The 13,085-nt window shown below is 33.4% G+C and overlaps 1 protein-coding gene across 1 annotated transcript in view; it reads right to left on the bottom strand.

The window, feature by feature from the left end:
• Positions 1-13,085, bottom strand: part of SLC9C1 (solute carrier family 9 member C1) — a 93,188-nt gene that overhangs the window by 39,479 nt on the left and 40,624 nt on the right. Inside the window, exons 12-13 of the mRNA XM_039856846.1 lie at positions 3,526-3,607; positions 1,620-1,786 (exon numbers count right to left, since the gene is read on the bottom strand). Of these exons, the coding sequence (XP_039712780.1) occupies positions 1,620-1,786; positions 3,526-3,607 (249 nt within the window). The remainder of the gene's footprint in view (positions 1-1,619; positions 1,787-3,525; positions 3,608-13,085) is intronic.

The following is a 13,085-nucleotide window of genomic DNA, read 5'->3' on the forward strand; positions in this document are numbered from 1 at the left end:
CCAGTTTTGAGGGGAATGAGTTATAGGATATCTTTACCTTTACATGATATTGTTAACAGTTTATAAACTCTACCACTTATAAGGTCACACTTTAAACCAGTGGTTTTGAAAATGTAGTCTCCCAGCAGCATCAGCATCACCAAGAATTATTAGAAACACATATTCTCAGATCCCTTCACAGACCTACTAAATCAGAAACTCTGGGGAATGGGACAGAAATCTGTGGTTTTACAAACCCATTCCATGATTTTGCTGCAGCTGATGTTTGACCACCGCTTTAAACTAATCACTTAAGGTAGAATAGAAAATGAACATAGCACTAGATGAGAACATGGATAACTTCACTTTACAGATGAGAAAAGCTGAAGCTTAGAGAAAATAAAAGATTAGCTCAAGGTCACAAAGCTATTTATTAAGTGACAAAGCTAGGATATGAACCAGAATTTTTTGAGTCCAAGGTTAGTGCTCTACCTGTAACATTGTACTGTCTTTTATGTCTGCATTATCAAGAGGAGAAATCAATTGTTGATCATTTGCCTCCTGAAACAGATCAAGTACCAGAGAGGTGGCCTCAACCCTGATTTTGCATTAGAATCAGCTGGGTAAATGGATTAACAATACATGTTCCTGGAACTCTCCTCAGGACACCTGCATCAGAATCTCCTGGGTAAAGCTAGGAAATCAATATATTTTTAATAAGCTTTCCAGATGATTCTTATGCAACCAGGTTAGCAAAAGACCACAATCAGCTATTGGGAGCTATTACAGTAGCTCAGTACTTGCCTTATCTAGAAATCCTGGCAGTATTCCTGCAGGCAGAGGGCTTAGTTCTGAGCCCCCACCTGGAGCTTCAAGCACTGGTTTGTGGATATGAAACGGATTTTGAGGAATTCTATAAATACCAACTATCTTATGTCAATACAGCTAGAAGCTGGCCGCTCATATTGTATGATGCAGAAAAACATTGCAGTGAAAACCAGACATGACAAAAGAGATGGTAAAGCAGCCGTAGAATTGAGAAGGTCCCGGAATAACTTTTATTATTTCTCTTTATGGCAATCATGACTGACAGATGGGTTACATAATCTTAAATGAACAAATCTGACCAAGGAGATTTTAAAGCATATCGCATAAGGAGGAGATGACATCTAACTACATCTAAACATATGATGCTGGCTTTTAATTCTATTTTATATGAAGAAATTAATATTAACCATAAGCTAGGGGCTAACAACTATTTGTCATATAATAGCCTAAATAAATGCTAAACAAAGGTGCCTGTCCACTCACAATCTAGTAAAAAACTAGCCATTTTCTAAGGCTCCCTCTCCTATTGTCATGACAGCTTTTAAAGCACTACTTTAAATACACTGCTCCTTCTTTTGAATTTATAACATGTGTTTTCTATATACTTAAAGAGATTGTTACTTCTACTTTGCTCCACAGGGATCACAAAATTCTCCAAAAATCCCCTCTTTACCATTGTGGTAAATAAGGAGTTACCAATACAACTGCTCTGTCAATTATAGGTATTTAAAATTGTGAATATTTCTGACATTTATACTTATTTAAGGGCAATTGTATGTACTTTGAAGGAATAAACAAAATATATTACTTACCGCATATGGGTTTTGAAGTTTAATTGCTTTCTCAACCATGTTCCAATCTGCATTAGCAAGATCTTTGTCAAATTTGAGTGCGGAGGCTACAGATTTGGTTATTTCTTGAAAGTGTTGAAATGTATAATAAAGTGATTTATATTTTGTTGATGTGACATCACAAAGTCCTTTGATAAAAAGAGCACATTTTATAAATAGCAGGAACAATTTTGTTTGTTTTAATCTGAATTAGGAAGCTTCCTTTTGTTCTTATTGTACTAAGTATTTTTTAAAAGTTAGACTCAATATAAATTGTTTAATAATAGGAACACTAACAAAAGCTGATGTATATAATAATAATAATAATAATAATAATAATAATAATATGTATCGAGTGCTTACAATATGCTGAGAAAGCCCATCTCAGTACTTCACATGTATTAAGTCTTTTGATCATTCTGACCACTTTTGAGGTAAGTCCCTTTTCCCAGTTCAAAGAGAAGACAGAGGAACCAAGATGTGATGATTAATTTATGAGTCAACTTGACTCTGCCACAGAGTGCCCAGATGTTTGGCTAAATATTATTCTGGGTGTGTCTGTGAAGGCGTTTCTGGATGAAAATGTTTAAACTGGTAGACTGAGTAGAGCAGATTGCCTTCCTCAATATGGGCAAGCCTCCTCCAATCTGCTGGAGGCCTGAATAGAACAAAAGACCGAGAAAAGGAAATTCACTCTCTCTGGCTGCTGGTCTTCAAGTTGGGACATTGGTCTTCTCTTGATTTCAGATTTGGATTGGAATTTACACCTTTGCTTTTCCTGGTTCTCAGGACTTTGGACTGGTATGGATATAGATATGTACAGATACACACATGTGTGTATATATATATAGTATATATACATATATAGCCTACCTACATATATGATCACATATATATGACATATATGTATTTATTCCAGATATGTATCTCCAGACCTCATTAAGGTTTGAAGAACCTTACTATGGGCCATAGAAGCTTTTCTGAAAAGCAATAATGTTCCATGAGCAAATGTTCACTGCTCTCACTGCAAGTACACTGATGTTCCACAATAAGAATTTTAGGTTTATTTAGCTCTAAGTAGAAGATATAATACTCTTTGCAAAATTTTACCTCTTTAATTTGTTCTTCCCATTTTACTATGCTAAGGCTCAAAGAATTTTTAAAAAAGGGAAGAAAAAGGATTTTGTTGCAACTATGAAGAAAGGAGGGATATTGGGTAGAGCAATATTATCCAAAAAGATGAAATTTCAAATTAATAAAAAATGCCATTAGAGTGAAAACTCTGTGTATAATAGAAAGAGTGATAGAGTACTTATGAATATAATGGATTAAACACATCAGGGCAATTTGTTTCTAGTTCTTTAACTGCCATCACCTAGTTGTGTGACCTTGGGCAAGAACTTTGAACACTCTAGATCTCAATTTCTCAATTGTTAAAAAGTAAGGGATTAAAAGAGGCATACTGCATTATGCAAACCTCCTCCTAAAACTGCTGTTTCTGCTTCTACTCTCTGTATACCCCAACACCTCCCAATCAGTTATCCACAGAACTAGAGTGGTTTTTTGAAGACCTTGATCATATACTAATTTCACTTACAGCTTCTTCAGTGATCTGCCACCTGCTGTGTTCTCTATTGTATTTATATGTGGTTTGTTTACTTTGATATACACATGACTCTCTGATATTACCTTATTCGACTCATTTATTGACTGTTTACCTCCTTCCAATGTAAGCTCCATCAACTCAGAAATTTTGTCTGTCTTCATAATGCATCACTATCAGTTAAAACAGTGCTTAGCATAGAGGAGGCTCTTAATTTTTAGCAATGTTTAGCATATTTAGAATATTTTTTCCTCTCCAAAGAGAACTGTAATTAGTAGGGCTTACCTAGTTTACTAACTGCCACTGGCAAAATAACTCTGCTAACCATCAGGGTAACTAAGCACACTGACACTCCATGAAACAATACCTAGAAGTGAAAAAAATACAAAGTAAGTATTCATGGCAATTTCTATATCTTTTATATTTACTAATGTAAATTAAGCTAAGTTGTACTATGTCAATAGATGCTCATGGCAGAAGAGAATTTGGATATCAGACATGATGAAAGTACTCCGAGGAATCTCTATCTTCCTGCATATATTTTCATGCATATATCATGCGTATATCATGAATATATTTTCATCCATGCTTTTGGAACTGAACCAAAAATCAGGGCACATCGTGTGACAAGTAAACATATACAGACATTGAAAAAGAATTCTTGTCTTTAAATTTCATTGCTGCATTTTTGGGGCCCTGGGAACATGCCTGATTTTATCAATTCTTATTCACTATACACACCCCCATGTGCATAGCTACACAACTAGTTCTCTGCTCAACATTACCAGTACATCTGTACCAAACAATTCTCCTCTCCTAGGAAGAGAACAACTCAGAGGCCTTGATATGTTTGCTCCATCTCATACTTTAACTCTCTGCCATTCCTTCATTTTCAGCGAGGAGGAACAATTAATGTCTTTGGTGCTACTTGTCTTTCTCTTATACCCCAAGTTGGTCTTCATGGATGAGTGTAGCAACACTCTTCAGTCTGAGACCACACAATTCTGTTGATTTATGGAATTCCAACTTCCAGAATTTATGTTAAACACCTAGCCAGTCCTCTGTTTCTTGGCCACAGATGTAGGGTTAGGAACAGAGCATGAAACCACACAAGAAGCTCTCAAGGTTGCACATTAGAATCACTTGAGAAACTTTAAATATTGGTGCTCAAGATGCTCCCACTAGATATTCTGATTCAATTCTTTAAGCTTGCAGCCCAAGCACTGGTAATTAGAAAAACAATATAATCTATGTATGTTGAAATGTACTTGAGTACCCTTCCATAAGTTCTGACAGTGCATACATCCATATAACCCTCAATCTTGTCCTGATGTAGAATATTCTCATATGCCCCAAATTTCTCTGATACCCCTTTCCAATCAATACCCTACCCTCTGAGAGGCAACTATTGTTCTAATTTCTATTTCTATAGATAAGAATTGCTGATTTAAAAATCTTCATATAAAATTGAATATTATGTCTCTCATTGTAGTTTTAATTTATATTTCCCTAAAGTAGTGATGTAGAGCATTTTTAATGTGCTTAGTGGTATACATTTTTCTTTCTCAAGTATCTGTTCAACTCTTTTTCCTATTTCAAAAATTGAGTTGTTTTTCTTTTATTATAAAATTGTTGAAAAATATGTTCTAGATAGAAGTGAATTGTCAGATATAGATATTGGATATTTTCTCCCAGTTTGTGACTTATCAATCCATTTCTATAAAACTATATCATTTGATGGCCAATGTTTTTAATGTTAATAAGCTCCAATTGTTATTTTTTTATGCTCTAAGAACCTTTTTTTTTGTTTTTTCAAGGTCACAAAGGTATTTTCTTACTTTTTCTTTCAGAACTTTTAGGGTTTTTGACTTTATATTTAAAATAAAAAGTCTGTATGATCCATCATGAGTCAGTTTTATGTATGGTGTGAAGTAAAAATAATTGTTTTATTTATTCATTTTTTTTTCTAAATGAATATCCAGTTGTTCAGCACTATTTGTCAAAAAGACAATTCTTTCCCCCTTAAAACTGCTTTGGCATCTTTGTCAAAAGTCAATTGTGTAAATTGACTTTTACAAACAGATAAATGGAATATAATAAAGAGTCCTTTTTGAGCTTTTTATTATATTCCATTTATTTGTTTTTATTCCAATATCTTGCTAACTTAATTACTTTATCTTTATAATAAGTCCTTGTATCAGATAATATAAATACTCCAACTTCGTTCCTCTTTTTGAAAACTATTATGGCTATTCTAGGTCATTTACATTTCTATGTAATTTTAGATTCAGCTTATTTATTTTTAAAACAAATCTGCTGAGATTGGATTGTGTTGAATATAGTGACATGTTAATAATCTTGAGTCTTCCAATTCATGAATATGGCATATCTCTCCATTTATTTGGGTTTTTAATTTTTTTTTCCAGCAACATCTTGTAGTTTTCAGTGTACAAGTCCTATACATTGTAGAAAGGCTCCCAAATATATCTACTACCTGATATTTAGGTCTATGTGTTATCACCTCCCCTTTGAGTGTAGATTGAACTTATTGACTCTCTTCTAATGAATATTGAATATGTCCAAAGTAATGGGAAGTTATTTCCAAATTAGGTTATAAAAAGACTGTGGCTTCTTTCATGGGTGCTTGTTCTTTCTGACTCTCTTACTTGCTCATTCTAAGAGAAGTTAGCTACCATAATGTGAGCTGACCTATAGAGATGCCCAAGTGGCAAGGGATTGTGGAAGGTTTCTAGCCAAGAGCCAACAAGAAACAAAGGGCTTTAGTTCAATTGTCTGCAAGGAAATGAATCCCGTCAACAATCAGGCAAGTGACCCTTTTGATGGCTGTGCCTCCAGTTTATGCTTAAATAAAGTTTATGAGAGAAACTGAATCAGATGCACCCAGCTAGTCTGCACCCAGATACCACAACAAGTTTGGTTAACATCTTTCACCTCACATAAAGTTTTATTGTGATAAAAACTTTTAAGACTAATCTCTTAGCAACTTTCAGATATACAGTATAGTATTGTCAACTATAGTCACCATAAATTACATATCCAGAATTTATTTATTTATTTTATAACTAAATTACTTTTTGACCTCCTTCACCCATTTTCTCTACTCCTCACCTCTGACTTCTGGCAACCACTAATATATTTTCTGTTTCTATAATTTTAGTTTTCTTTTTTTTTTTTGATTCTTAATATTTTTTAAATGTTAAACTAATATTTTTGGACACATTTTTGGATTAAACCTACTTGATAATAATATATTATTCATTTATATATTTTAAAATTTGTTGGCTATTTTTAAAATTTGCATCATGTATAATCAGTAAATTTTTAGTAATATCTTTGTTAGTGTTTGGTATCAGAGTGGGCTGGCCACAAAAAATCAGAAAGTGTTCCATCCTTCTCTATTTTATAGAAGAGTTTGTGTAAATTTGTGTTATTTATTCCTTAAATGTTTGGTATAATTTGCAAAACAAACCATCTGGGCTTCTAGTTTTTTCTGTGAGAACATTTTAATTTGTAGATCTAACTTTTTTAACAGATATAGGGCTATTCAGATTTTTAATTTCCTCTTTTGTCAGTTTGGATAAGTTCTATGTTTTGAGGAGTTTATTTCATCTAAGGTGTTGATTTTTTTGACATAAAGTTACACATAATTTCTACTTATTATTCTTTAATAACTGGATAATTTGTAGACATGTTGTTCTTTTTATTATTGATACTGGTAACTTGTTTTCTATCTTGTTCTGTCTGTTTTTCTCTCATTCTTTTTTAAAATTTAACATTTTGAGATAATTCATTTACAGTTTTAAGAAATATAATAGAGAGATCCTATGTAACATTTACCCAGTTGTTCCCAATGGTAACATTTTCCAAAGCCATAGTAGAATATGACAACCAGGATGTTGACATTGACACAGTCAAAACATAGAAGAGTTCCATTATCATAAAGATTCTTCATGTTGCCTTTCACAATCACTTCCTTCTTGTCCCTACTTCTCTTTACTACTGGCAACTACTCATCTGTTCACCATTTCTATAATTTTGTCACTTAAAAATGTTATATAATTGGAATTATATAGTATGTACTATTTGGGGGGCATAGCTTTTTCACTCATAATTTATATTTCTCTGGAGATTCATCAGGGTTGTTACTTTTATCAATAGTTTGTTCCTCTTTATTGCTGAGTAGTATTCTATAGTACAGTTGTGTAACAGTGTATTGAAATATTTACTTGTTAAAGGACATCTGAGTTGTTTCTAGTTTTTGGTTATTATAAATAAAGCTACTATAAAAATTTATGTACAGGTTTATGTAGACATATGTTTTTATTCCTCTGGATAAATCCCCAGGAGATCAATTGCTGGACTATATGGTAGTTGCATGTGTAATTTTTCAAAGTAACTGACAAATTATTTTCCAGAGTGACTGACTATTCCTACTAGCAATGTATGAGTAGTCTAGTTTCTCTGCATTCTCGCCAGCAATTGGTGTTGTCATATTTTATTTTAGCCATTCTGATAGATAGATAATATCTTTTTGAGGTCTTAATTTTTCATATCTCTAATGGCTAATGATGTTGACCATCTTTTCATGCTTATTTACCATCTGTATATCTTCTACAGTGTGGTGTCTTTTCTTGTATTTTGCACATCAGACTATTTTTTTTTCTTTTACTGTGTAGTTTTGAGTGTTCTTTATTCTAAATATAAAACCTTGTTAGCTATGTGATAGGCAAATATTATCTCTTAGATCAGTTTTCTTTTCACTTTCTTAACAAGGTCTTGAATAAAGTAAATGTTTTTTTATTTTTTTATTTATCCTGTCTTCTTATTTATTTTATTACTCTTCAGAAATTTTAAATTTATAAATAGCAAAATTCATCTATTTTTATCATGAAATACATCACATACATACAGAAAAGTGCAGGAAATATAAACAAACAACTCAATAATTTACCACAAACTAATCACATGTGTATATTGACAGAACCAAGAAGCTCTCTCATGCTTCATCCCAATCAATACTCCCTCCCACTCCTGCTGTTGGTAGTAATGGTTTCTGCTTTTATTTATGATTTTTCTACTTATATGGGCATTGCTAACATTAATTATGCCTGTTTTTAAAACATTTTTATTATATTGATTTGACTCAGACTTTTTTTATTTTTATATTTTATAAACATTTATTTATTCATTCATTCATTTATTTATTTAAATGATTTAATTTTTTTTCCCCTGTCTACCACCCCATCTCCCTTCTCCTTTACACTCGTAACCACTAGTCCATTGTTCATGTCCATGAGTCTCTGTTTCTTTGTCCTGCTCATTTGTTGCTTTTAGGTTTATATCCCACATGTAAGTGATATCATGTGATTTTCAACTTTTTCTGTATGGCTTATTTCGCTTAGCATGATTATCTCGAGTTCCATCCATGTTGTTGCAAATGGCGTATTTCATCTCTTCTTATGGCTGAGTAATATTCCATTGTATATACGTACCACAGCTTCTTTAGCCAATCTTCTATCATAGGGCATTTGGGTTGCTTCCATGTCCTGGCCACCGTGAATAACGCTGCTATGAACATCGGTGTGCAAATATCTTTTGGGATATGGGTTTTCAAGTCTTTGGGGTAAATATCCAGTAGAATTATTGCTGGATCATATGGTAGATCAATTCTTAGATTTTTGAGAAACCCCCATACTGTTTTCCCTAGTGGCTGTACCAATTTGCAGTCCCACCAGCAGGGTATGAGGGTTTCTATTTCTCCACATCCTCTCCAACATTTGTTATTGCTTATTCTGTTGATTATAGCCATTCTAACTGGTGTGAGATGGTATCTCATTGTGGTTTTGATTTGCATTTCCTTAGTAGCTAGTGATGTTGAGCATCTTTTCATATATTTGTTGGCCATTTGTATGTCCTCTGGGGAGAAGTGTCTGTTCAGGTCCTCTGCCCATTTTTTGATTGGATTGTTTGTTTGTTTCTTGTTGTTATTGAGTCATATGAGTTCTTTGTATGTTTTGGATATTAGGCCCTTATCAGAGGCATTGCTTGCAAATATATTTTCTCATTTACTTCCTTTGCGTTTGAGGTCAAATTCATAAAATCGTCTTTAAGTCAAAGGTCCTTGAGTTCAGTTCTTATGTTTTCTTCTATGTATTTTATTGTTTCTGGTCTTATATTCAGGTCCTTAATCCATTTTGAGTTAATTTTGGTGTGTGGCGATAGACAACAGTCTAGTTTCATTCTTTTGCAGGTAGCTTTCCAGTTTTCCCAGCACCATTTATTAAAGAGGCTTTCCTTTCTCCACTGTATGTTTTTGGCTCTTTTGTAGATAATTATTTGTCCATATAAATATGGGTTCACTTCTGGACTCTCGATTCTATTCCACTGGACCCTGTGTCTGTTTTCCTGCCAATACCATACCGTTTTGATTACTGTCGCTTTGTAGTATAATTTGAAGTCGAGCAGAGTGATGCCTCCAGCCTTATTCTTTTTACTCAGGATGGCTTTGGTAATTCACGGTCTTTTATGCTTCCAAACAAATCTGATGATTTTTGTTCTATTTCTTTGAAAAAAGCCGGTAGGATATTGATGGTTATCGCATTAAATCTGTAAAGTGCTTTAGGTAATATGGTCATTTTAACTATGTTGATTCTTCCAATCCAAGAACATGGACTATCTTTCCATTTCCTTGTATCTTCTTTGATTTCTTTTAACAGAGTCTTATAGTTTTTATTAGGTCCTTTACATATTTCAGTAGATTTATTCTTAGGTATTTTATTCTTTTTGTTGAAATTGCAGAAGGAATTATTTTTTCCACTTATTTTTTTGACACTTCGTTATCAGTATGGAACACTATGGATTTTTGAACATTGATTTTGTATCCAGAAACTTTATTGTATTTATTTATTGTTTCTAGTAGTGTTCTTGTGGAGTCTTTATATAGGGTTTTCTATATAGAGAATCATATCATCCTCAAATAGTGACAGTTTGACTTCTTTGTTTCCTATTTGGATGCCTTTTATATCTTTCCCTTGTCTGATTGCACTCACTAGGACCTCCAGTTTTATGTTGTATAACAGCAGTGATAGTGGACAGCCTTGCCTTGTTCCTGATCTTAGAGAGAAGGTGTTTAGTTTTTCATCATTAAGTATAATGTTGGCTAAGGACTTGTCATATATAGCCTTTATTTTATTAAGATATTGTTCTTCCATACCAATTTTGTTAAATGTTTTGATCATAAATGCGTGCAGTATCTTGGCAAAGACTTTTTCTGCATCTACTTATATGATCATATGATTCTTATTTTTTAATTTGTTTATGTGGTGGATCACATTAATCAATTTGTGTATGTTGAACCATCCCTATGCCTCACTTGATAATCTTTATAATATGTTGCTGTATTCAGCTTTGTTGCATTTATTTTTTTCTATTTTTTTATTTTGTTTTCAATTTCATTTATTTCTGCTCTGATTTTGATTATTTCTTTCCTTCTGCTAGCTTTAGGCTTCATTTGTTCTTCTTTATCTAGATTTTTAACATGAAGCATTAGGTTGTTTATTTGGGCTCCCTCTTGTTTTTCAAGATAGGCATGTAATGACATGAACTTTTCCCTTACGACCACTTTTGCCATGTCCCCCACATTTTGATATGTTGTAGTATCGTTATCATTCATTTCTATGTATCTCTTGAGCTCTCTTTTTATTTATTCCCTGATCCAGTTATTCTTCAGTAGCAGGAGTTGTTTAATCTCTATGTACTTGTGGTTCTTTCAGCTTTCTTTTTACAGTTGCTCTCTAGTTTGAAAGCATTATGATCAGAGGATATGGTTGGTATGATTTCAACCTTCTTATATTTGTTGAGGCTATTTCTGTGTCCCAGTATGTGATCAATCCTTGGGAATGTTCCATGTGCACTAGAGAAGAATGTATAAGCAGCTGTTTGGGAACAGAAGGCTCTGTAAATGTCAATTATGTCCAGTTAGATAAATGTATCATTTAAAGATGTTATTTCCTCATTGATTTTCTGTTTAGATGATCTGTCCATTTCCAACAGTGGGATATTTAGATCCCCTACTATGATAGTATTTTGGTCTGTTTCTCCCTTTATTTCTGTTAGTAATTGCTTTGTATATTTCAGGGCTCCCTGACTGGGAACATAGATATTAAAAAGTGTTATTTCTTCTTGGTTCATGATTCTCTTTATCATTATGAAGTGTCCCTCAGTATCTTTCTTTATCTTTTTTATTTTAAAGTCTATTTTGTCTGATATTAGTACTGCTACTCCTGCTTTTCTCTGAATACCATTTGCTTGAAATATCATTTTCCACCCTTTCACTTTGAGTCTGTATTTGTCTTTGGAACTGAGATGTGTCTCCTGGAGGCAGCATATGGTTGGGTTTTCTTTTTTGATCCAATCTGCAATTCTGTGCCTTTTAATTGGTGAGTTCAGTCCATTTACATTTAGGGCGGTTATTGAAATATCTTTTGCTTTCTGGTAGCTTGGTGTTTCCATTGCTTCCTTGCCCTTGTGATTCTGTTTTCTTTATTTTGGTTGGCTTTTGTGAGTTTTCCATCTGGTCCTTGTTTGATGTTATATACTTTGGTTCTGAATCTTTGGCATGTGGTTACCATTACGAATATGTAAAGGATAGTTATATATATATATATATATATATATATATATATATATATATATATATATATATATATATATATATAGTCATGCATTTTCTTCTGTGCATGTCTTATTCCATTCCCCTTTGCAAATTTGGATCTTTGAATCCTTGCTTTTTCAGTCATTGTTATCTCAATTTGTCCCTATGTATGCTGAACGTTCATTATTATCTTGTTATAACAATTCACTTCTTATTATTTAAGCTATAATGCCCTGTTCTTAGTAAAGGTTGCACTCGTCTGCTTCTATTTGCCGGATAGTCACTTTACTCCTAATTATGTATTTTTGTTGTTGTTATTGTTTTGTTTTAGGTGAGCTGACCCCTTTCAATATTTCCAGATTCCCTCAATTTTTGTATGTCTGGAAAGGTCTTAATTTCTCGGTCATATCTAAAGGAGAGCTTAGCTGGATACATTATTCTAGGCTGGTAGTTCCTTTTCACGTCTGTGCTGAGAAGTCTGATGATAATCTAATGGGTTTTCCTTTATATGTTACTGTTTTCTTCTACCTGGCTGCCTTGCGAATTTTATCTTTGTCGTTGATTTGGATAACTTTAATACAATGTGTCTTGGTGAAAGCCTTTTGGGGTTGAGAGAATTGGGTTGCTGTTGACTTCGTGAATTCTAAGCTCCAGCTCATGCCTTGGATTTGGGAAATTCATGTCAACTATTTGTCTGAAAATGCTTTCTAATCCCTGCTCCTTTTTCTCCCCTTCGATAATGCTCATTACTCTTATGTTCCCTCTCCTGATGGTATCAGCTAGTTCTTGGATTTCTCTTTCATTATTTTTCATTCTTTGGCTTCTCTCTTCTTCCTTCTGATTTATTTCTAGATTTCTATCTCCGATATCACTGATCCTTTCCTCCATTTGGTCGACTCTATTTCCCAAGCTTGTTATTTCATTTTTCAACTCTTGAAGTGTGTTCTTCATCTCCAGAAGTTCTAGTTGGTTCTTGTTGAGGGTTTCAGTCTCCTTTCTCTGATCATCTAGCTGTTTTTGCAGTTTCTGAAATCGTTGATATGACTCGTTTTGGAACTCACTGAGTTTTTTCAAAAGTACCATTCTGAATTCTCTGTGACTTGTCGTATATTTCTATGTCTGTAAGCTCATTTTCTGGAGATTTTCCTCTTTCTTTCTGAGATGCCTTGTC

This window comes from Pteropus medius, unplaced genomic scaffold, assembly GCF_902729225.1.
Source record: "Pteropus medius unplaced genomic scaffold, Ma_sr-lr_union100, whole genome shotgun sequence".
Classification (NCBI taxonomy): Eukaryota; Metazoa; Chordata; class Mammalia; order Chiroptera; family Pteropodidae; genus Pteropus; species Pteropus medius.